The 21,572-nt window shown below is 47.4% G+C and overlaps 2 protein-coding genes across 2 annotated transcripts; one reads left to right on the top strand and one right to left on the bottom strand.

Annotated features, from left to right (window-relative positions):
• Positions 1-65: 65 nt before the first annotated feature.
• M6PR (mannose-6-phosphate receptor, cation dependent) lies at positions 66-5,995 on the bottom strand. Its single transcript, XM_052790082.1, has 7 exons — positions 5,864-5,995; positions 4,325-4,498; positions 3,947-4,119; positions 3,747-3,856; positions 3,408-3,538; positions 2,760-2,886; positions 66-2,161 (listed from the first exon to the last, which is right to left on the bottom strand). Exons 2-7 carry the CDS (start codon positions 4,495-4,497, stop codon positions 2,039-2,041), a joined length of 837 nt encoding a protein of 278 aa, XP_052646042.1. The 5' UTR covers position 4,498; positions 5,864-5,995; the 3' UTR covers positions 66-2,038.
• Positions 5,996-9,473: 3,478 nt separating this feature from the next.
• Positions 9,474-20,095, top strand: KLRG1 (killer cell lectin like receptor G1). Its single transcript, XM_052790083.1, has 5 exons — positions 9,474-9,799; positions 15,345-15,437; positions 16,192-16,343; positions 18,306-18,409; positions 19,397-20,095. Exons 1-5 carry the CDS (start codon positions 9,682-9,684, stop codon positions 19,506-19,508), a joined length of 579 nt encoding a protein of 192 aa, XP_052646043.1. The 5' UTR covers positions 9,474-9,681; the 3' UTR covers positions 19,509-20,095.
• The last annotated feature ends 1,477 nt before the right edge of the window (positions 20,096-21,572 follow it).

Here is a 21,572-nt window from a genome sequence, read left to right as displayed (position 1 = left end):
TTTAACCCCCCTCCCCAACCTGAACATTAACCTAGTGTTTGAAAAGTACAACCTTCATCAAAAAGTTACTTTTGATTTTTATTGTTGCAGAAAAATACAGAGCATAGGAATCTTTCCCCATTCATAACTACCTGAGCTTTTAAAGTTTCAGTTTTGAAAGATGTGTATATCCCTCTTTAAGCTCTAAGGGAACTGGAGTGATACAAGGTGACAGTAAAAAACACGTACTAACAAGAAGAGATCCAGTCCTGGCAAGTGTAGTTCAGGCACAAGCCACCACACACTAAGGACCCTTCACCTAAGTAAGGTGCTCTGGCACCAAAGCAAGCTCCTGTTAAATCAGCACAATGCTTCACCAGGTTCTTTTTGTCATTTTATTTTTGAAAGTTGTGTTTTATACAAAAAAAATTACCTTAAACACCACCATGAAAAACAGTAACAACAGACTTAGTGACTTCCTGTTTTTCCCATGTTATGAGAAAGATTGAGACCATAACAAAAGTCAAAGAAAGCAGGAATTGTTTGCCCACTCTAAACCCAGCAAGGAAGCAGGGTCACCCCTTTTCCCTCAGTGTCACTGTTCAGACTGCTTTGGCAGTATTAAAAATACACAAACCTTGTCCGTACTCTGCTGTTAGCAGTAGTGGCTTGCTTATTCACAGTCTCTGCCCTCAAGACTGAGGACGGTTCTCTGTCAGTCTACAGTAGGGCAGAATGGGATTGCTTGGAGTGTAGCCCCTCACATAAAAAGCAGTTAGGAATCAAGGTGCCAAGTTCCTGAAGGTTCCCATTAAGTCTTACAACTCAGTTGTACCTGCTTTTCACTAGGGCCCCAGGAGAAGGTCTCCCTCACTCCCAGCCAGTAGCAGTATGTAAGTACCATCTGCACAGGGCAAGTGTCTTAAGAGCAGTCTGCACCATGCTTAAGGGGACAGTGATTTATGAAAGCTGACCCTGTAAGTACAAGAGTCCCTTATGCAGTTTTTAATGTGTTTTCATTCTTACCCTTGGCTTCTATGGTTCCTTTTTTATAAAAATAAATTCTGGTAGCTTCACGGGAAAAACCCTCTGCCAAACAAGGAACTCCTGGAGAGCATGAAATCACAACACTGACAGTGACTGAGCTGTGTGGGCAATCACCTGGGGAAGCTTGTAACAGAACTCAAGTGGAAGCTACCTATCTCATTTTGCCTTGGTATCAGTTGCAGTTTCAGCAAATATTCCCTTTACTTAGCAGCACGTCATTTCCTTTTGCTTCTCAACGATTGAGAAGACTGAGACAATATTCTGACTGAACTGGAAAGTCATGAGACCGTATTTAACTCCTATAGTTTTTTAGCATTGCCCCTCTCCAGTCTGAGAGGATGGCATGCATCCCTTTACATCTGTTGAAGGAAACTGGTGTGTACTCTTCAACGTATTCCCATTAGGAAAAGAAAAGGCTGCAGAGGTGCTAATGCCTCTTCCACCCCCACAGAGCCTGGCGTAGAGCGCTCCGTGCAGGTTATGCTGGCAGAAACAGCGCGTAACAGTGCAGAAGCTAGAAAAGCCAAAAATGCATTCAAAGAAAAATAATTCCAGTGTCTTACAGATCCTGTAAACCCTAGGGGAGAAAAAAAAAGACACAAAAGATCCCTCCTACAGTCTCAGCTGTTTTAACCCATGGCCTCCTTTTCCTTTCCCTTTCTGCATCCATCCGTGGCCCTTTTTTCCTCTCAGTGATTCATCTCCCATTCCTGCTCAGTGCTGAACACTCATATTGCTTTCTTGCTGTCTTCTACTCAACTCTCAGCACTTTTCCCCCCCAGCTCTGCCCCATTTTTTAAAAACCTAAACCAGCATTATATTCATAAGACATGCCATCAGGGACCAGTGCTGTTTGCACCCAGAGGCATCCATGGGACTTGACACACCAGAGACAGCGAAAGCCAATAGTGTAAAGAAAATCAGAAGTGAGAGAAGGAGAACTGGCTAGGAGGCACCCGGCTAAACAAGCACTGGGGAGATGGGGAGAAAAGAACTCAGTGTTGAAAGCCTATCACATTGGTAGCAAGTGGTCATCCCGTTCTTCCGATTCCTCACCAAGCTGGTCATCACCCACACCACGGTATGCAGCTGGTGCGTTTCGAGGCTTAGATCGGCAGACAAAGTCACAGCCATCCTACAAGCACAGGATATTGCACCGGAATCAGACTGTATGCAGTTGACTCGGCACCCAAAGCAAAGCAGCTTCTGTGATTTCTCTTCTGCTAAGGGATTAATGGCTATCCCTGTGCTATCTTGGGCAGGTCCCCAAAACTTGTCTTGACAAGAGAAGCACACATGCAAACATCCTACTCAGTCTTGAAAGCTCTGAGTGTACTGATTAACAGTATGCAGCAACATCAGGCTGAGACAAGCATGGAGGATAAATGGCACTGCCTATGGTGACCGAGGAAGGGTTTCAGACAGTCAGACATGAACATTTCACAGTCCCTAGCTTAATGTTCCTACCTGGAAAGTGTTAACCACTAACGAGCATGTGTTCTAGTTTGTTATGTAGCAGTTGCAGGGTATCAGCAGGGAATCAGTCTCAGCAAGGATTCAAAACTAGAGTACTCAAGAAAAATAAAACAGATATCCTCTTCTTCTGCCTCAAGGTATGCTACTGTGCTGGTAGGTCTACCCAAGAGACATAGTCCATGAAGACAAGGCAGATGCCATTTTCTCCTGTCCTAACTTATGGGCCAGGCTGGGAATATACAGGGATTTTCACTCACCGCCACTAAATTGCCCAGATCTTGCCAGAAGGCAAAGTGGGGAAACTGCTCCATGCCCTTTGCTCCCACTACAAGGCGCTGGTAGAGGAACCCACCAATGATGTAGACTGCAATCAGTGAAGCAAACCTGGAGGGCAGAATTAAAAATCAAAGCTGAGGAAATCCTATAGACAACCTCTTCCGAGCCAGCTACCTGCCTCAGATTGGTATTGGAGCAAGTAGCTGAGCACCACTCAAGAACAGAGCTAGAAACAGAGACCAGACCAGAAAAGCTCCCCAAAATATTGATCACCAGCATTACATGAAGTAGTGCCTCTAAGCACAAACACAGAAAATGAGTCAAGACTCCTGGTCTGAATTCCCAGCTCTGGCAAAGAGCTGTTGTACAATTTTAGGAAGTCGTGTCTTCCATGTTTCAGTGCACTTGTCTGTAAACTATGAAGGAGGATGTCTACAGGGAACAGAGCGGTTCCGCAGCATCATGCCTCGAGCAAGAGCTTTTGTCCGAAAAGCTCAGAGGCATAGTAACATTTAACAGTGGCTGTGGATAGATATATACAATCATCTAGTCTAGTACAGCATTTGCTATGTTTCTAAATGGCACTGGAAATTATGGCCCAGACATGAACAGCTCTTCTGATGACTCACGTGATCAGTAGAATGGAGCCAACGCTGAGGTGGGAATCCTCAGCTGGACATGCCACATTGCTGTCCATCTCAAAGAGGTAGAAACACTCCTGCTCCTTTTCCCGCTCTTCTGAAATAATGCTGAATGAACTCTGCAATTTGGGAAAAACTAAGTCATGTGAAAATATGCCCAGGCATGCTGAACTTCACCAGAAGACAGTTTTATCACTGTTCGTGCAGCTAGGCAACAGACACTGGAGGACAGAAGAAAACCTTGCTGCCTCCTCAAAGCCCTTCTGCTTACAAACAACTGTTTGTCTGGCAGCCTCCTGCTCCTCTCCCACCTCACGTGTCACTCACCGCTGTAACTCCCCGCTTGCAAGAAATCATTATCACAGCTCTTCTCTTCTCACCACTGCAGTGCCTACCATATGAATCACCTCCTTTATAAATCAGCATGATCCAGTCACCTGCCAAGAGAGAAACAATATAGGCTGCAAATCTGGATCAGGAGGCAAAAGGCAGATACTGAGTAAGAAAAGTACTGAGTGGAGTCTTACTTCCATTGAAGACCTGGGTTTCATTGATTCTTCCTATCACTGTGGTCTTTCCATTCTGTCTATCTGTTTGCACCAGGCCACCAAAATCGTGCAAGGTGCTGTTGACCTCCCTGCACACCCTGAAATGGTAGACGTAGTTTTCTGTTTTGCCTTTCTCCACAGTCACGTTAAACCTGCAGCAGGGAGAGGACAGGACAGACAGCCCATAGGATTACAAAGAACAAGGCTCAGAGCAGCGGACACTGGAGACCTGGAAGCCAGTCACAGCCCATACTAAAGGGGAAGCCCATTCTGCAGTCTGGCCCCAAATCTTCCCCTCCCCTTGGCCTAAGGGTAAGCGCTGTACAGCCCCGAGGCCTGCAGGGTATTATACTGTACCTCATTTGGCTCAGGGGCTCTAGTTTCTTCAGCAGGGCTCTTTCCATTTGCGACTCGCTGCTTTCATCACCAATCACATCACAGCTCCTCTCATTCGACTGTTGAGCCCCTACACCCACAGCAAGGGCCATAAAGAATACCAGCACAGCAGAGGTATGGCAAAGTGATGACATCCTGGACACACACCACAGAGAACACAGAGGATTAACTGTTTCAGCCCCCTGCAAACTAACTTCAGGGTCATGGAGTCAATGATTGGCCACCTCCTCAGTCCTGACTGCAAAAAAGGACAAGTCAAAATCTAGAAACATCTCACAGTTCCCAAGAGACACTAAATCTGAACCTCTTGCATAGCCAAAGACAATTCACCGGGCTGATTTGGGATTCTTTTCCAAATTTTGCCTCGGGACCACAAAAAGTTTTGCTGCTGAGCACATTAATTAGCATTGATTCAGCCAGAGCAGAGCCCAGCAGGCTGACCGCTGGAGTAAGTTTCAGACATAAGCCATTGTTTGTTATCGCATTGCACTGAGAAGCCAGTCAGTAGAAAATGATTTACCAGGTCTCTAATCAATCCTCTTTGCAGCTCTCGTGTGAAGAGCTTGCAGGGAAGAGCCACTGTGATTAGTCAGGTTCTGTTTGTTCGAGTGCCTTAATCTTAATAATTATAATTGTGTTATCTTTCTAGTGCTACTTTAGCTGAGAATCTAAAAGTGTTTAATAATGCTAAGCTGCAACTTCACAGAACAGTTTTCTTCTGTTTACACGGGGAAGAAGGGAAGGAGGAAACTGAGACGTCCTATGTAAGATCCAACCGAAGAGGCGGTAATGAAGATAATAATGAAATCCAGAAGATGTGGCTTTCCGGGTCACCCTAAAATCACGTATGAAACATTCAATGATTGCACCAGCCAACCACAGTGGCGCAACAGAAATCTGCCTCTCCCGCCGCAGATTTCAGTAAAGCTACAGATGCTGGCGGAAGGCAATCCGCAGACCCGCAATTAAATAAGCACCTGGCTGCAGCTAGACAGACAGCCTGCTGGAGAGGCAGCCTGTTTTGCGGAACCTAAGGATTACGCCCGACCCCTGCGGAGCCCATCGCCACAGCTTACGCCTGCCAAGCCAGCTCTCTGATCGCCGCGGCGCTCGGATGCGAGTATGACGAGGTCAGATATGCTGAAATGAGGAAGCCTGTGACACAAGAACTCGTGATTCGTCTCTCACAAGACCAAAAGCAGAACCCTGCCTGCCCTTCGCACTAACCACGGCTTCTCCGGGCAGCTTACCGGCAAACGCTTCACTCGCACACAGCCTGAGGTAAAAAGCGCCGTGTTCTCCCTCCTTGGCCGGTTACCGCTCCGGGCTGCCGCTGCCTCAGCCGAGGCCCAGCGCCGGGACCGAGCCGCCCGCCCGGGGCAGGGAGCACTGTTCCCCCCCCCGCGGTGGCCCCGGCGGCCTCGCTGCCCGCCCTCCCTGCCTCCCTCCCTCCCTGCCGCCCGCTCCGCCGGCCGGAGCCCAACCCGCCGCCGCACCCACCTGCTGCCGCACCGGCCCCGCCCGCCGCGCCGCGCCGCCCGGCCTCCCTCCCTCGGCGCGCACGGACGCCCCTAGAGAAGAGGGATCCGGCGCTCACGGGAGTCCCATGCTGCGCGCCCGGCGGTGACGGGGCGGCCCGGGGGCCGCAGGCGCGGACGGCACCGGCCTCCTCCGCCGTCCCGGCCGGCTCCTCTCGCCCGCCCCGTGAACCGGAAGCAGGAAGGGCGCGGCGGAACTGGCGCTCTCCGCCAATGGGAACCCGGGAGCCGCCGGGATGGCCGCGCCCGCTAGCGATTCCTCAACGAATGAGGAGCGGTGGTGGGAAGGGGCGGCCTCTAAAGCCTTAAGGGGGGGCGGCTCCGGAGCCCGCCTCCCTCCTCTTCTCCCTCCAATGGGCGGTCAAAAAAAGCGCGAAAGTCCCGCCTCCCCTCGCTTCTCCTCCAATGAACGATGAAGGCCAGCCGAGGGGGAGCCCCGTAGCGGTCTAACCCCTCCCACCCGACAGCCACGGCGGAGCGCGGCTCGAGGCGGGAGCCGCTCGCCCAATGGCGGAGAAGCACTGCCCCTCGCCCCGCCCCTCGCCCCGCCCCGCCCCTCGGCAGCCGTGAGGCGGGCCGGCGCTCGGCGAGGGCCCGTCCGAAAATCACCTAATGCCGGCGCTTTGTCACCTTTTCCACCTTGAAGCCGAACCTCTGGCCCACACAGAGGTGCGGAGGACCTGCAGACAGGCGACCGCGTCGGTAACGGCGAAAGGCTTCCCAGCGCCACCGAGCCCTTGCCCGCCTTCCCCCTCGCTCCCTCAGTCGAAGGCAGCAGTAGGCCATTGCTGCCCTCGGGCCTTGCCATCCCCCCCCGCCCCGCCACGTACCTCCAGAGTGACTTCTTGTCAAACGAGCAAGGGAGACCATTGCTTATAAAACTGCTGTGTGGCCTTGATCTTCCTGGTTTTGTCCCCGCCTGACATAACTTTTGTTATACTTTGGAATAAAGGTATCTCCTCCAGCTTCTGCAAGTTTCGCCACTGCAGAGGAATTCCGGGTCCAGCTGGTCATGCGCAAGGTTGGTGGACTTGAGCATCTTGGGTGTGATTAATAAAGCTATAAATGATGTGAGACTGGCCTAGTCTCTTCTTAAATCAAGCCCCCACTGTGACAGTAAGAGAGTCTACTTTCTACGGCTCTGTTATTGGAAGGGACGGATGTTCTTTGCCAGAGCTCTGCGGCTTTCGCATCTTTTAGTTAAGAAACAAATGCTGGATTTAGGGAACTTGTCAACATGCTAGAGAAGCCACTTGTTTGAGAGGAGTTTGGGAGGCTTCCCTGCAGTGTGCTGCTTCAGTAGTGAGGAACTGGGAAGGAGCACTGTTGGCTCCTGGAAAACTGATCAATTTAGTCGTGCTGTGATTTGTGTCCCACTGCTGATTCCACTGGGAGTATGGCACAGACATCTCAGCTGCAGAAGTCAGGTTTATTTATATCCACACTGAGCTATTAACTGTGTGTTGCCTGTATACCTCCTATGGTGCAATCACTTCCTCTCTATTTCCTGTCCAAACTAAGAATTGAACTTATTGCTGATACTCAAGAGAAAACAGTAAAGCACATCAAAACAGAGCTCTTGATTCTTCCCCACCAGCCTTCAGTTCTCCACTTGTCCACAAATAACATCGTCCTTGTGATCATACTGGCCCTGCAGGCAGCCTGCAGTGCCGTTGGCCACAGCCTTTTCCCCTTGGTCTGGGTACTTAAACTGTGTCTGAATCTTGTTGGTTTCTTTCCAGCCACACAGATTATATTCCCAGCTAAGCTCTCATGATGCCTATAGCAAATTCTCCCTTTCTGGGCCTGACAGATCTCTTCAGACTTCTCTAATATCCATTCAAAGCATTTGGGAGAGACTTTCCTCCTCTTGTGTCACTCTGCTGTCTTCTGCCTTCCCCTTCCTTTCAAGTACAGACTCCCAGTCTTGCTGTCTACAGGCCCTACCTAGGACTGGAAGGAAACTTGTGGGTGCCACCCTTAGAGGCAAGTGTGTGATGGAGGAATTTGCAGATCCAATCCATGCCTTTCCAGATATGTGCATTGTAACAAATTGGCCACAACACTCTGTATCAAACTAAGCATCCTCCCAGGCAATCACTTTTGAAATTTACAGCATGTCACCAGAACGGGGAGCAACCATCCCTGTCCTAGAACTGAAAACCATGGCAAACTCCTTTGTTGAGAATGCCCAAACAATCCTTGTAAATGAACTGTACCAGTGATGAAGGTGTACACCCCAAGCCTGGCAAACATCCCCAATCTCAGCATAAAATAGAAGGGATCAGAATCTGGATCAAACCAAAATCAGCCAACCATGCAGCTAAGAGGTTTCTCAGGATGCTAGAAGCATCAGTGCTCTCCACCATAGAATCATTTAGGTTGGAAAAGACGTTTAAGATCATCAAGTCCAGCCATTAACCTGACACTGCAAAATCCACCACTAAACCATGTTCCTAAGCGCCATGTTTACATATGTTTTATATATCTCCAGGGATGGTGACTCAACCACTTCCCTGGGCAGCCTGTTCCAGTGCTTGACAACCCTTTCGGTGAAGAAATTTTTCCTAATATCCAATTCAAACTTCCCCTGCCACAACTTGAACCATTCTCGCCAATGGTCAATATTCACTACTTCAGGAGAAAACTATCCTTTCCTGTTGTTGCTGACCATAGAGTCAGAGAATGATTGAGTTTGGAAGGGACCTCTCAAGGTCATCTGGTCCAACCCCCTGCTCAAGCCAGGCCACCTACAGCCAGTTGCCCAGGACCGTGTCCAGATGACTCTCCATGGAGGGAGACACCACAACCTCTCTGGGCAACCTGTGCCAGTGTTCCATCACCCTCATGGTAAAAAAGTGTTTCCTGATGTTCAGAGGGAACCTCCTGTGTTTCAGTTTGTGCCCATTGCCTCTGGTCCTGTCACTGGGCACCACTGAGCAGAGCCTGGCTCTTTTTGTACCCTCCCTTCAGGTATTTATATACATTAGTAAGATGCTCCCCAAGACATCTCTTCTCCAGGCTAAACAGTCCCAGCTCTCACAGCCTTTCCTCATAGGAGAGATGCTCCAGTCCTGTTATCATCTTTGTGACCCTTTGCTAGACTCAGTCCAGTATGTCCATCTCCCTCTTGGACTGATGCCATTGAGATGTTGACTCAGAGGGTCTTGAGGGATGCCAGCTCTCAGTGCCTGCCAGTGTCTCAAGCCTATTCACACTGGGTGTTGGGTGTAGACAGAGTTCCCAGTAGAAGTGTCCAAAGCTTACAAGGCTTCCTTCTCAAACCCATGCTGTCCACCTCTACTTCCCTTTTGACAGCAGTTGGGCTGCCAGTTTGGCGTAGCCATTGCTTATCCCACTTTTCACCTTCTACTCTTGCTATTCACCTTTTTCACCTTGTGCTCTTGCTATCGACTGCTTCTGTCCTGAGAGGTAGCTGTTCAGAGCGGCACCCGTTCTCACAATTACTCCATCCGTGTAATCACAGCCTCTTGCACTGGCAACAATTAGAATACCCAGGAACTTTGTGATTAATCACCTCTTCCACTAATGGCTGTTCTTAGACATCCCTCATCAGGTTAGGAAATGGAAGTTGTTGCACTTCCACTGCTCTCCATTCTGTTATAAATTTGGTTATTTTGAGCAGATGGAGATAGAGGTTGCAACTTCACATTTCTTGTCTTCTGAATGTAGCCTCAGGTTTCCTGTTTCACAGGCGTTGAGCCTTGTCGCTCAACAGCTTGATCGAAACATCTTGTCATACGCACTCTTTGCTTTGGCATGGAGGGAAGCAGATCAGAAACTTCTGCAGCCGAAGCGAGTGAGGAAATAATTTATACTTCTGTCAAATTCTCTCAGACTCCTCCGCCAAGGGCCAAAGCTGCACAGGAAAAAAGAGGTAAGGAAGCTGGGTGAGGTAGGTCAACAAAAGATTTTATTTTGAGTGAAAGCAAGATCTGACAAAACCACTCTGAGCTGGCCACTGATTTTCAGTGCCAGCTCACAGTGCTGTTGCTTTAGTTCTAAAATTACCATGAGTATTTTAATGTGATAAAAGCCGATGGGTCAGCGACGCAGCATTGTTCCCCTCCCTCTCTCCGTCAGACCCCTTTTGGTGTCTACTCCTGGGTATTCAACCCAGGCACCTTTTTCTCCAAAAGAGGTTTGCAGTTTTAAAGTTGTCTGCTTGTCAGCAATAAGAGATTGTCAGCAATAGTTCTTTGAAGGGCAGGCGAGATGTGAGTACAGATAAATTAGAGGCGTATGCTAATCAGAGATCAGAGACAGAGGAGGCATATGAGATCATCCAGTCTCTCTCCCGTGGGTCTCTGCAGGATTCTTTTGTGATACATTTTTTCCTGTGTTTTCTTTATTCTAGTTTTACAGACCTCCCAGTGAGCAAATTTTCAGCTTTTGCCTTGAGACAGTTCTGCAGGGCATTTTACTATCAGGAAGATTTTTTTAGTGCTTTCCTTAAATTTTCTCTTTCCTTATTTCTGCTCCATTCCCCCTGTTCAGGCCTTGCAAATGTCACACTGAGTAATTTCTCTGGCTGCTTAGTTGAGAAACACCAATTTAGAAGAGTGAGATTTTGCATTGGTGATCATTCTTTGTAAGTGTCTCCTTCCCATGAGCTGATTGCTTTTCCCCTAACAGCCCGTGTGCTTTAGTTGAGTTGTGTTGCATTCGCTGCAACACTAATGGTTGACCTTAGCTTTTTTCAGAGCTGTTACAGCAAAGGGGGCTCTCACTGTGGGTTACGAGATTTCTATGCCCTGATCAGAATAACTGCATATATCTGTGATTGTTAGTGCTGCCTGGTCACTTGCTGTGCTATGGAAACAAAGCCAGCACAGAAACCCCCAAGTTCCTGTCTGGTAATCACACTCCATCTGCTTGGAAGGCAGTCTTGCTTTTACATGTGTTTTCGTCAGAAATGGTGTTTTCTGTTGCATCAGAAAACACAGGGACATCCCTTCATTCCCTGCCATTTGTGTTCACTCCCACCCTGTTGGAGGTGGAGATTACCCGATGCCCTCTTGAGATGTCTGCAGTTTTCTTTTTAATATTCCTCCTCTCCAAATTCCTTTATGTACACTCATCTTTTTGAGCTAAAGTCAGAGGGCCTAAAATAAGGAAGCTGATCTTTGAACACACTTTCTGTGCATATTGATTATTTCTCAGCTCTCTTCTGCATGCAAGGAGTCCCTAAGGAGCGCAGTTTAAGTACCTTTCTTTAGAAGATCTTTATTTTCAGCTCTGTCCCCGCCTCCATCACTTTTGAGAGATGTGCTCTCAGTTATTTCATCTCTCTTTTCAAATGCACATCCTTGCTACCAAGTCATCCCTGTGATGCAGTATCACAGGTATATCACAGGTGTATCACAGGTGTATAGATCAGTCCTCTGCTCAAACCAGCTGTTTTGGGCTCTCATGGACTCCTCGAAAATGAAAAGTTGTGCTGGCTGTCTTCTCTTTGGCTTCCAAAGAGCCTTAGATATGCCACGCTACCAAAATGTCAGTCCAACAGTCACTTAAGACAGTGTTAGCCTGTGTGGCATGCTTGTAATAACAGCGATAACCAGGTCTATGCCATAGCCAAGGACAGGATCCTCGTTCCTCAAATCCTCCTCCCTGGCCCTAGGTAGTCATGCTGCTCCCATACTGACGTAGGCAGGAGCTGAGGGGAGCTATTTGGGACAGTGCAATGACATTCTTCAGATTGTCCTAGAAGACTTGAATTATAAAATGCTAACAGCTGTCAGTTTTTAAACTTAATCTGGACTCCCAAACCTAAAAATACTGGGTCACGTTGTTGCAGATGAATGCAGCGCATCACAGTCAGCTCTCCAGAGCACTGAGAGACTTAATGGGGTGCTTTGTATACTAGAAAGTTATAACATTGGATAGGATATTTGTGTTAGATGTCCACTGGTCCACTTCTCCCTTCCCTTGGGGAGACTCTTGCACAGTTCCTCAGAAAACTACATGGAAATATTTCTGGATGCTCCATTCAGATTAACCTCCTCTGTTTCAAACTCATCTCAGGTACTTCTTCCGTCCTCTTCACAAGAGCTTCACATGTAGTCCAGGGGCTGAAGATCAAGCACAAACCCTTGAACGTGCTTTAAAAAGGGGAATCTGTAGGGACTCCCTTTTGCAAGGCATAAAAATCCTGATTTATCAATTTTTTTATTCCACTTTCCTGGATTGATCGCTGCAGTTCAAGTAAGGCTTAAATTCACCTCAAACACTTCAATATGACTTTCCCACTTCAGTCTCTTTTTTCCTCTCAAAATTATCTAATGGCATAATTTTTAATTTTTAAGAACTGAAGTGAAGTCTCCCACTGCTCTGGTTGTGGAGGTGCCCTGGGATTTTGTTTTGATGCTGAGTCGAGTCAGTTCCTTTTTTCTGCAGTTGGTTTGAAACAATAGAGGGTGAACTGCTCTATTCATTGCCAGGAGGCACCAGTTCGGGTGCCCGGTGCTGACATTTAAGAATTAACCGTTTCACTGACCGTAATCCAGTCGCCTTGTCCTGGAAGTAGTTTTCCCTAAAATCAGGAAAAGTGACCTGGAGGAAGCAGGAGATAGCTTATTTGAGAGGCAAGGGAGGAGGGAAAAGAGAATTGCAAATCCTCAGAAACGTGGTCTCAGAAAAAGAATTATGTTTCAACAGATATTTATCCCCTTTTACTTTGTTTTCAGTTGTAATCTGCAGAGAAGAAGCTCCACCCTACCCCATAACCTCGAGTTGACTCCATTCTCTTGAGATTTAACCTGATGGCAAAACCCACATCACCAGAGATACGAGTGACTTTACAAGAGGAATAGAGAGCAGGCAGAGAGGGAGAACAGCTACCCAGTTTGAACCCTTCAGTTCTCCCATTGTCCTCTTGTGTGAAGCTGAGGAGTAGGTTGTAACTGAAAAGTCTTTCTGTATTTTGTACCTGAAAAGATATGGGGTTTTGTTCTTTAATAATGATTAAAAAAATAAATAAGTGTTGCTATTTTTTAACTACAAGTAGGGCAGCTAGAAGATCCTGCAAGCTTTAGGAAACAGGACAAAACCTTTACTTTAGAAAAGATCTTTCTACCTGAAGAATGATGCTTACAACAAAGCACTCTGACACTCTCCCCTGTTACGTTAGAAACTTCTTTTAGCTAAAGCCGCAGGTTTAAATATATTGCTATAAACCAGAAACTGGCCTTAAAACTGGTGAGCCTGCAAACTGCTGCAAGATCAAAATAAATTAGTTTTTATTAATTTATTGATTTGGTCTACTTTCTGTATTTAGACAAAGCTTCCAATGCTTGAAGGATGCATTCTTGTTTTTAAGTGAATTCCTTTCTCCTTCTGTTTTAGCCCTGGCTTTCTTTGTCCTTCCCACAATATTCTTGATACGTGATACGCATTTGTTTTCAGCCTCCATCAAGAGATCCTAAAAAAAGTCTCCCCTACTGCTTGCAAATATTTTATACTTTTAGCCATCACTTTTAATTTCTCTCTCACAAACTTCCTCATTTTCCCATAGTTTCCCATTTTGAAATTATTATACCACAGTGCCTTTTGTTGTTGGTGGTGGTGGTGGTTTTTGGCTCTGTTGAATCTCAGTGTGTTTGTGTTCACTGCAGCAGAGAAGCTGCTGGATGGAGCCATGGTGAGCGGGGTGGCCAGAGCACGGCTCAGGGCAGTCACGAGCTGCTTCGCTTTCTGTGTTTCCTGGCTCGCTGCTCTGCGAGGTGCCTGTTGATGGTGTCTAAGCATTCAGTCTCAGCATCATGCCCTGACATGGCATTTGTGTAATTTAATGTGATTAATTGACACCTGTCATCTCCGTGCTTCCCTCACAGTTGCTCTGGGTTTTTTTGCCAGTTCATGAGTGCTGTCACCATCCTTGTCCGGCAGTCCGTAATATAATTCCAACCCTATGCATTTAGTAGTATTTGCTTGGTCTGTGGGGGTGCTGTTACTGTTACTTCTTGATGCAGTTAAGTTATTTAACCTAATTTGACTGTGATTTTACTTGAGCAGAGAACAGCCCCCCTCCACCTTCCCTGTGTATTCTGTATCCTATTGCTATGATGTCCTGCTCACAGCCCTTCTTCCACCAAGTTTTTAATGGGCTTGCTGTGGTAGTGTCTTTGGTTAAAGTTAGCCTTCCCCTTCCTCCATCTTATTCCTTAGACTCCTATCCTTTCTTGGGACTAGAAATATGTTTCTTTGGGTCTTGTGACATGACTGAGAGAGAAGCACCTCATTTTTCATGAGCTCCACTGGGGACTTTGCCGCTGGATTTGGGTAGAAGACTCTGGAGCACCTCAAGAGCAGGATGTGGTACATAAGCTTAAGGGAGAAACACAGGGAAATCCTGGGTTCCTCAACATCAGTAACCCCTAGCTGCACATTTGGTGCTTCTTAGAAAGTCCTGTTGTCTGTGCAGCTGTCATACTGAGATTAATAAAATGAGTAAACCAAACCCCACTGGAGCTCATCCATGGCAGTAAGTGTCATCCTTTCCTCAATCTGGGAGAGAGGAGATTTTAGCGCTGAGATTTCAAACGGCTTATGGAAAGTGAATGCCTTTCAGGTCAAACACAGCTCCAGGAGATGACAGACGGAAAGCAAGGTGTAGCCTGGAGGTTAACACCTCGTGCTGTACGTGAGCAGATGTCTACATGGCAGTCCTGCCCCACCCTTTGAAAGGAAGCTGTGCTGGGCTAGCGTGGAGGCTGCCCCAAGGACTCGCCCTCTGCCACTGGCAGCAAGTGAACAGCGGGCCACGGGAGAGGCAGATGACAGCGTAGGACTGACTTGGGAGTGTCCCAGGAAGATGTAACACAACCGTGTGTCTAAGCCTGTGAACAGGATGCTGAGGTTAAGCCTGTCGCTGTTGCTGAGAGAGCTGGGGCAAAGGCCTTGTGTTTCTCTTTACATTGAAGCTGGAACTTGGTGGCTGTATCAATGCAGCTCTGTGTTGCCACCCTGAGCTTCACCGCTGAGGCAGAAGCAGGTTTGCTGGGAGGCTCCTGCCAGCACCAGACACCACATGGTGCCTGGGGAGCTCCGGCTGGCTTGGAGTGGGTGCTTCATCTCCTGGGGTCAGCCACCGCAGAGGCTGGACCAGCTGGCTCTGTGGCCAGGCAGGGGCAGAGCTGTGGCTGACCTGGAGACAGGTGCACCTCCTGGGAAGCTCAGGCAGGGACCGATGGCCCCGAGCCCAGCTGAAATGGGGCCCTGGGCTGGTGGGCAGGGACACGGGGAGGCCCTGGGAGGCTGGGCAGGAGCAGTGATGGCAGCGATGTGCAGAGTGTAGACAGGCAGGGATGCTCTAAATAGTTCAGTTCCTTATGGAAATGCCCAGGACACAAGCAAACTATGTAAAACCATCATCAGTTTTCATGTGGCTCCTGTTCACTATGGTTTCTTTTCTCTTACAGCTCCCTGTCTGTGGCCAGCAGTTGTGCCGGGCTTGGCTATAGGCTTTGGGATACTGAGCATCTCCCTAGCGAGTGCTTTGATTTGGAAGATGAGTAAGTGCACAAAGGGGTGCTGGGGATGAGCAACCAACAGCAAAGGACCGGAGACTCATCTAAGCACAGGAGCTCAGATCCTGAACTCCATTATATGGGGTTAAACCAGAAGCTATTCTAGCTGTCTACCAGCCTTGAGTACCCACTGCCTATCCAGAATATTTTGAAGAATATATTCCTTGTGCAGACCCCAGGGAACCCATTTCAGATCCTGTGGCAAAGAAAAGTGAAACATATTGAAAGGTTTTTGTAGACTTGTCTACTGTAATTATAGTGGTAAACTGTAGAACAAATATGCAGGGTTTATAACACTTTTGCATGCATGCAGAAGTGCTAGACTATGCGGGAGAGCCTACTGTTTGCTGCTTAAAATTTGTTCACCTGATGTGTGACACGATCACACCATACCCACAGAATGATGTAATATTTTCCCTTACTTTTTGCACACCCAGAGTGTCGTCTGCTTTCAGATAGCCAATTTTGGTTCTCAGGTATCTGAGTAGTTCAGAGGAAACCTGAGGTGGGGGAGGTTGCACCAGCATCAGAGTGCATGTGACTCTTGTACGAAGATTTGGAAATCGCACAGAGGATCTGAAGTTCAGTGTTCATGCATTGTTATTTTTAGATGCTTATCCTGACTGTGTTTTCTGCATTGCAACTAACCAGAAGAGTTGCTTTTCAGCAGGTCCTTGCTGACAAGTGTCTTTCTGTTGGTTAATGGTAGAGAAAAACTGGTATTTTGATTCCTTTACAGGTGACTGCCACCCACGCTGCCCTGAAGAGTGGGTGGCCTACAGAGGGAGCTGCTACTCCTTCTCCAAGGAGAAGAAAGACTGGTTTTCCAGCCAGGAATTCTGCCGGGCACAGGGAGCTCATCTCCTGGTGATCAGCGATACCAGCGAAATGGTAACGGTTTTCTTATTCTTTGAGGATCTTCAATTTCCTTGCAGATACCTCTGTGATTGACATCCAAGCAGTGCTGTCACTCTGGCAATATTTTGACTTTAAAGGAGAGGAAGGATTTATGACTGCGATGTTTTAGTGCACTTCCAGTTTCAGTATACATCTTAGAAGTTCCCAACAGGCAAAGAAGCAAAGGGGAGAAGGGAGAGGTGGGGGTCACTGTCAGCTACTCAGAATTATCCTATGAAGGATGTTAGGAGACAGCCTTCTCCAGTGCCCCTCTCCACCTGCCCTCCTATTCCCAATAAGGCTGATATGAATGATTACAGGAAAAGACTGTGGCACTGTGTAGTCACTGTACTCATTACCTACAAACCAATATGTCCCCGCTCTCCAGAAATGCTTCCTTTGCAAAAGCAATGCCTCTCCTCCCTGCAACTGCTCCAGCTCCTCCTGCTCAGTGACGCTTGCCACTCCCTGTGTTCATGCATGGATATTTCTTTCTCAGTCTGTTTTCAATGCTCACTTCCTCTCTGCCAGAAAAACTCAGTTGTGCTGGTGAAATCAGAAACAATCTGTTCCACTGCTCATTTTCCAGCAAGTGTTCACTGGGGGCAGGGGCATGTATGACCAATAAAGAAATGGGTAGAGCTGATCACTAGGGAGGTGAGGCATGTCTGCCTAAGTAGAGCAGAAGTACTTGATCTGGTTTTGCGCAAGCCAGGGCTTATTAGCTCAGGTCCAATGAACGTGGACAGCTTCCAGTCCCTGGACAGAAGTTGCATTGTATGATGTTCTGTGGGGGCTTACAAAGCCAGGTCTCTACTCGACTGGGAATATGTACCAGGCACTCACACTTAGGCAAATTCTGATTCCTTGGGAAATACCCATCTTCCTCAGATTACCCATTTCTCTGCATGAAGAAAGCCTACCTGCTCTGGCTGCTTTCTTACTACTGTCTCTGCTACTAGAGTGTTACCCAATATCCCTGCTCAGACTTCCCCACGTAAGAAAGACTTTCCTACCTATCCATGCCCTATGCTGCAAGGGCTGTGACTGTTGAACCTCCCTTTGCCAGGGAAGCACAGTCATCTCCAAACCACCAGCAGCACTCAAGCATTCCTCAAGCTACTCCTATTCCCACGTCTTTACCAAGCCAGATTTGTTAATGCTTCTGTGTGAAGATGTCTGCTCAGAAGCTTTGTTTATGGCAGCAGGAGATAAGAATGGAGACCAACCATACCACTGAAAGGTTGCTGTTGTTTGGTTTCATTGCAAGTGCTGACAAGACAAACATTTCTCTCTTGTCTTTCTCTTTTTTTCTTTTTTTTTTTTCTTTTTTTTCTTTTTTTGGAGGGCGGGGATTTACTTCTGGGCTGATTTTCTGTTGCAGGCTTCACCTTTTAACAGTAAACAGAAGTTAAAGGTTAGGCAAAAGGAAATGAACATTGAAAACACGTAGGAGGAAAGTCTGTATAAAATTTAATGAGCTTTGGTCCTGGGGTCTTTACACAGATCTGTCAGTGCCTGCACTTCTTGCCCTGACCTGATTTTACCTTTAATTGTTAATACTTTGTATTAGCTTGCTAGGTAGCTGTATGGTAGAGCATTAATATTAATACTAATAGCATATGTTCCTACATAAAGCTCTGTGTAGGAAACTCCAGGAGACTGGGGTGCAGTTGGTTCATATGTATTGCCCTGACAAATGTCCTTTGAAGAATCTGCCCAAGAACCCTTGAAAGCACTCTTACTTCTTTGTGAGTGTACACATAGTTGTCATTCCAGGCATGATCTGCAGGGCTGATCTTCCTGATTAGAAGGTGTGGAGAAGCAGTATTGTCAGGCACTTAAGGAACAGTCAGGCAAGGGGATGTATGTTGCTCTCTGTTCCCTTTACTTATCCTTACCTCAAGTTTTAGACCATCTTTGATTAATCACTTTGTAATTTGTCACCATTTCTAGGACCTGTTCAAGAATATTCAAACAGGGTGTTTCTGGATTGGACTGAGGAACAGAACAGGCTCTGGATGGATTTGGGAAGATGACTCTGTGTTCAGTGTCACCAAGTGAGTTTTATTCTGTTTTAAAAACAACAGTGCTAATTCAGATTGCCTGATGTTCCACAATTACCCAGAGTTCCTGCACCAGATTTCAGGAGCTTTCTTCCTGGGCAGATTTTCTTCTTACTGTCACCTGTACGGCACTGAACTCAAAAGGGTCTACTTTTTACTGCCCTGCACCTTGTAAAGGCATGTATGTACCTGTGAAAAGCAGGGCTAATATTAGTATCTCACTCTCTACTTCCCTCCAGCTGCTCAGACTAAGGATTATTTACCTGCGCTGCCCACACAGTTGGTCAGTCAGAAAAGTGTATGGTCCATCTTGGCTTTACTGGGTTTAGCCACCTTGCAACCATTCTGCCAAGTGCTGGTGTCGCTGGGTGCGAGGACCCAGCCCTTTGCTGCTTCAGTGATGCCAATCCAAGTCAGAACCTTAATTTTGGCTTAGTCTTTACTTGGACGAAACTCAGCGTTCTGCATGAGGGAAAACATTATGATTTGGTCCAGTGACTTTGCCTGGCCCTTTCCTTTTTATGGCAGTTAGCACAATGAGTTAGTCTCTAACACTTCTCCAGCAAGGAAACTCACCCAAGATCTCACTGTCAGTAGGTCAGTACTCTACACACTTGGCTTAGTTCCCTTCTTAAATCCAGCTTTCTGTTCTTACAAACTCCTTGGAGGTGATCATCTTTCCACGAAACTCTCAGCACTGCTGTTCTCATGCTGGTGGATATCACTGCCGCTGCAGGGCATCATGTCTATGTTTCATCCTGATTTGGGTTCCACAATGCCAGAATTATTTAGATATGTAATCTCCAGGTAGATGGGTTTTTTGGTGTACATTTTGTTTTCTAACAGCTGCCCTCTGGAGGCTGGGTTCTTTCACTTCCTCTGGGCTCCACCCTTCAAAATCAGATGTTTTTTCTTACTTGCCTCCAGGAGATAATCTCAGCATTTTCTCTCAGTCTCACTTTTGTTCCGTGTCTCTTGCAGGGTCCTCTCTAACAGCGCTGTGCAACACTGTGTTGTCCTGATGAAAGATCACTTTCAGGCCTCCAGCTGTGAATTTTCTGCTCCATGGATCTGTGAGAAATCTCTTAAATAAATCCCATGTACATTTTCATCTCATAACCATCTCATCAGTGGTACAAGTGGATCATTGTCCTGCAAACCAAAGCTCTACACAAGACCAAGGACTTGCACTTTGCCCACCTTCACAAAGGTGTTTTGCAGCAACAGGTTTGTTGCCCATAAGGGTGAGTTATCCTTAGTAGTAGATGCATTCTCAGTCCACACGTCTTGGATTACTGCTGTTTGTGACCAGATGAGACCTGGGACATATTCCCTGGCCTAGTCTTTGCCTTATTTGTCCTATAAGGGCAAACAAAAGTTGTTACAACAGATGCTGGGTCTTCAGATCTCTGAGGGTGAGCTGGCCATTTTCCTCCGGTCCTGAGCATCAGATTCCATTTCCATTCCCTGCATCTCCATTTTCTGGTGCCAGCAGGACCAGGAAAATGAAGCCTGCTGTTCACTGCCAGAAACATCTGAACAGACTTCTCCCAGTGGCAGCCTCTCCTTTTGCATCCCAGTGCTATGAGTGGGGGAGAAGGTGGTGAAATGAGACTAGAACTTCTTTAAATCCAGCAGTGAAAATAAACCTCCAGTACTGCACTGGACCAAAAGTGTGTACCCATGTCATTACTTCTCTCTGTTGGAAGGAACCAGCTGCACGCCATGTTTTATAGGCCAGCTTCAACCAAACTGGTCAAGAGGCTGGACTTCTGGAGTCAAAGGAATACAGTTAATTGTGTGTTGTTACTGAATCAACCAAGAACGTGTTTCCCTCTCCACCTCTGCAGTTTCATATTGCAGAGAGAGGAAGCAGTGGACAAATCCTTACTACAAGGAGCTTTCAGTTCAAATAGAGCAGAGACAGGCTAAGAGTGTGAACAGCATAAAAACACAGTGAACGTTAAGGGTGGGACAGTAGGTTGCATTTCCACACACTGGGAAAACTTTTTCCACCCAGAGATTTTGTTCCAACAAAGGAGGAGACACTTTATTAATTTCCAATTTATCCTGTTTATCCTAATATATTTATATTATATTCCAATTTACTTTTATCAATTTATCCTTGGTCTGGAATTGCAATTTATAGTCCAATGCAGTCAGAGCAGTAACTCTGACAGGACTGCCTGATGATGGGTGGTCCTGATGCAAAATAACTGCTGTTAGGGTCTGCGGGTTTGACTGCACATGTCCAGCGCACCCACTGCATACTAGCGGGCGTATGCCACTAAGCTTATATGAACGGTCTCTGAAGCACACGCAGCAGCTGTGGCCTGCTCTGAACATCCACCTCATGATGTGTACATGTGGTGGGTTGACCCTGGCTGGACGCCAGGCGCCCACCAAAGCCATTCTATCGCTCCCCTCCCCTCAGCTGTACAGGGGGAGAGAAAGTATAACAAAGGGCTCGTGGGTTGAGATAAGGACAGGAGAGATCACTCACCAATTACTGTCATAGGCAAAACAGACTCAACTTGGGGAAAATTAACTGAATTTATTACCAATCAACCAGAGTAGGGTAATGAGAAATAAAACCAAATCTCAAAACACCTTCCCTCCACCCCTCCCTTCTTCCCGGGCACAAATTCACTCCCGGATTCTCTACCTACCCCCCCAGCGGTGTAGGGGGACGGGGAATGGGGTTTTTGGTCAGTTCATGACATATTATTTCTGCCACTTCATCCTCTTCAGGGACAGGACTCATCACACTCTTCCCCTGCTCCAGTGTGGGGTCCCTCCCACAGGAGACTGTCCTCCACGAACTTCTCCAACGTGGGTCCTTCCCACAGGCTGCAGTTCTTCATGAACTGCTCCAGCGTGGGTCCCTTTCCACGGTGTGCAGTCCTTCAGGAGCACACTGCTCCAGCATGGGTCCCCCACGGGGTCACAAGTCCTGCCAGAAAACCTGCTCCAGCGTGGACTTCCCACAGGGTCACAGCCTCCTTCAGGCACCCACCTGCTCCGGCGTGGGGTCCTCCCTGGGCTGCAGGTGGAGATCTGCTCCACCGTGGACCTCCCTGGGCCGCAGGGGGACAGCCTGCCTCACCATGGTCTTCCCCACGGGCTGCAGGGGAATCTCTGCTCCGGCACCTGGAGC

This window comes from Harpia harpyja, chromosome 6, assembly GCF_026419915.1.
Source record: "Harpia harpyja isolate bHarHar1 chromosome 6, bHarHar1 primary haplotype, whole genome shotgun sequence".
NCBI classification, from domain to species: domain Eukaryota; kingdom Metazoa; phylum Chordata; class Aves; order Accipitriformes; family Accipitridae; genus Harpia; species Harpia harpyja.
The sequence above is the reverse complement of the archived record's forward strand: the minus strand, read 5'-3'. Positions and strand labels throughout refer to the sequence as shown.

Bases quoted from the DNA above. Each gene is read 5' to 3' on its own strand.
- KLRG1 (XM_052790083.1), top strand. From the start codon at position 9,682: ATGGAGGGAAGCAGATCAGAAACTTCTGCAGCCGAAGCGAGTGAGGAA. The intron at 16,344-18,305 runs GTAACGGTTTTC...CACCATTTCTAG, and splicing joins TCAGCGATACCAGCGAAATG to GACCTGTTCAAGAATATTCA. The intron at 18,410-19,396 runs GTGAGTTTTATT...TGTCTCTTGCAG, and splicing joins TCTGTGTTCAGTGTCACCAA to GGTCCTCTCTAACAGCGCTG.
- M6PR (XM_052790082.1), bottom strand. From the start codon at position 4,497: ATGTCATCACTTTGCCATACCTCTGCTGTGCTGGTATTCTTTATGGCC. The intron at 4,120-4,324 runs GTACAGTATAAT...TCCCTGCTGCAG, and splicing joins GAGCCCCTGAGCCAAATGAG to GTTTAACGTGACTGTGGAGA. The intron at 2,162-2,759 runs GTGAGTGAAAAT...CTGTGCTTGTAG, and splicing joins ATCTGGGCAATTTAGTGGCG to GATGGCTGTGACTTTGTCTG.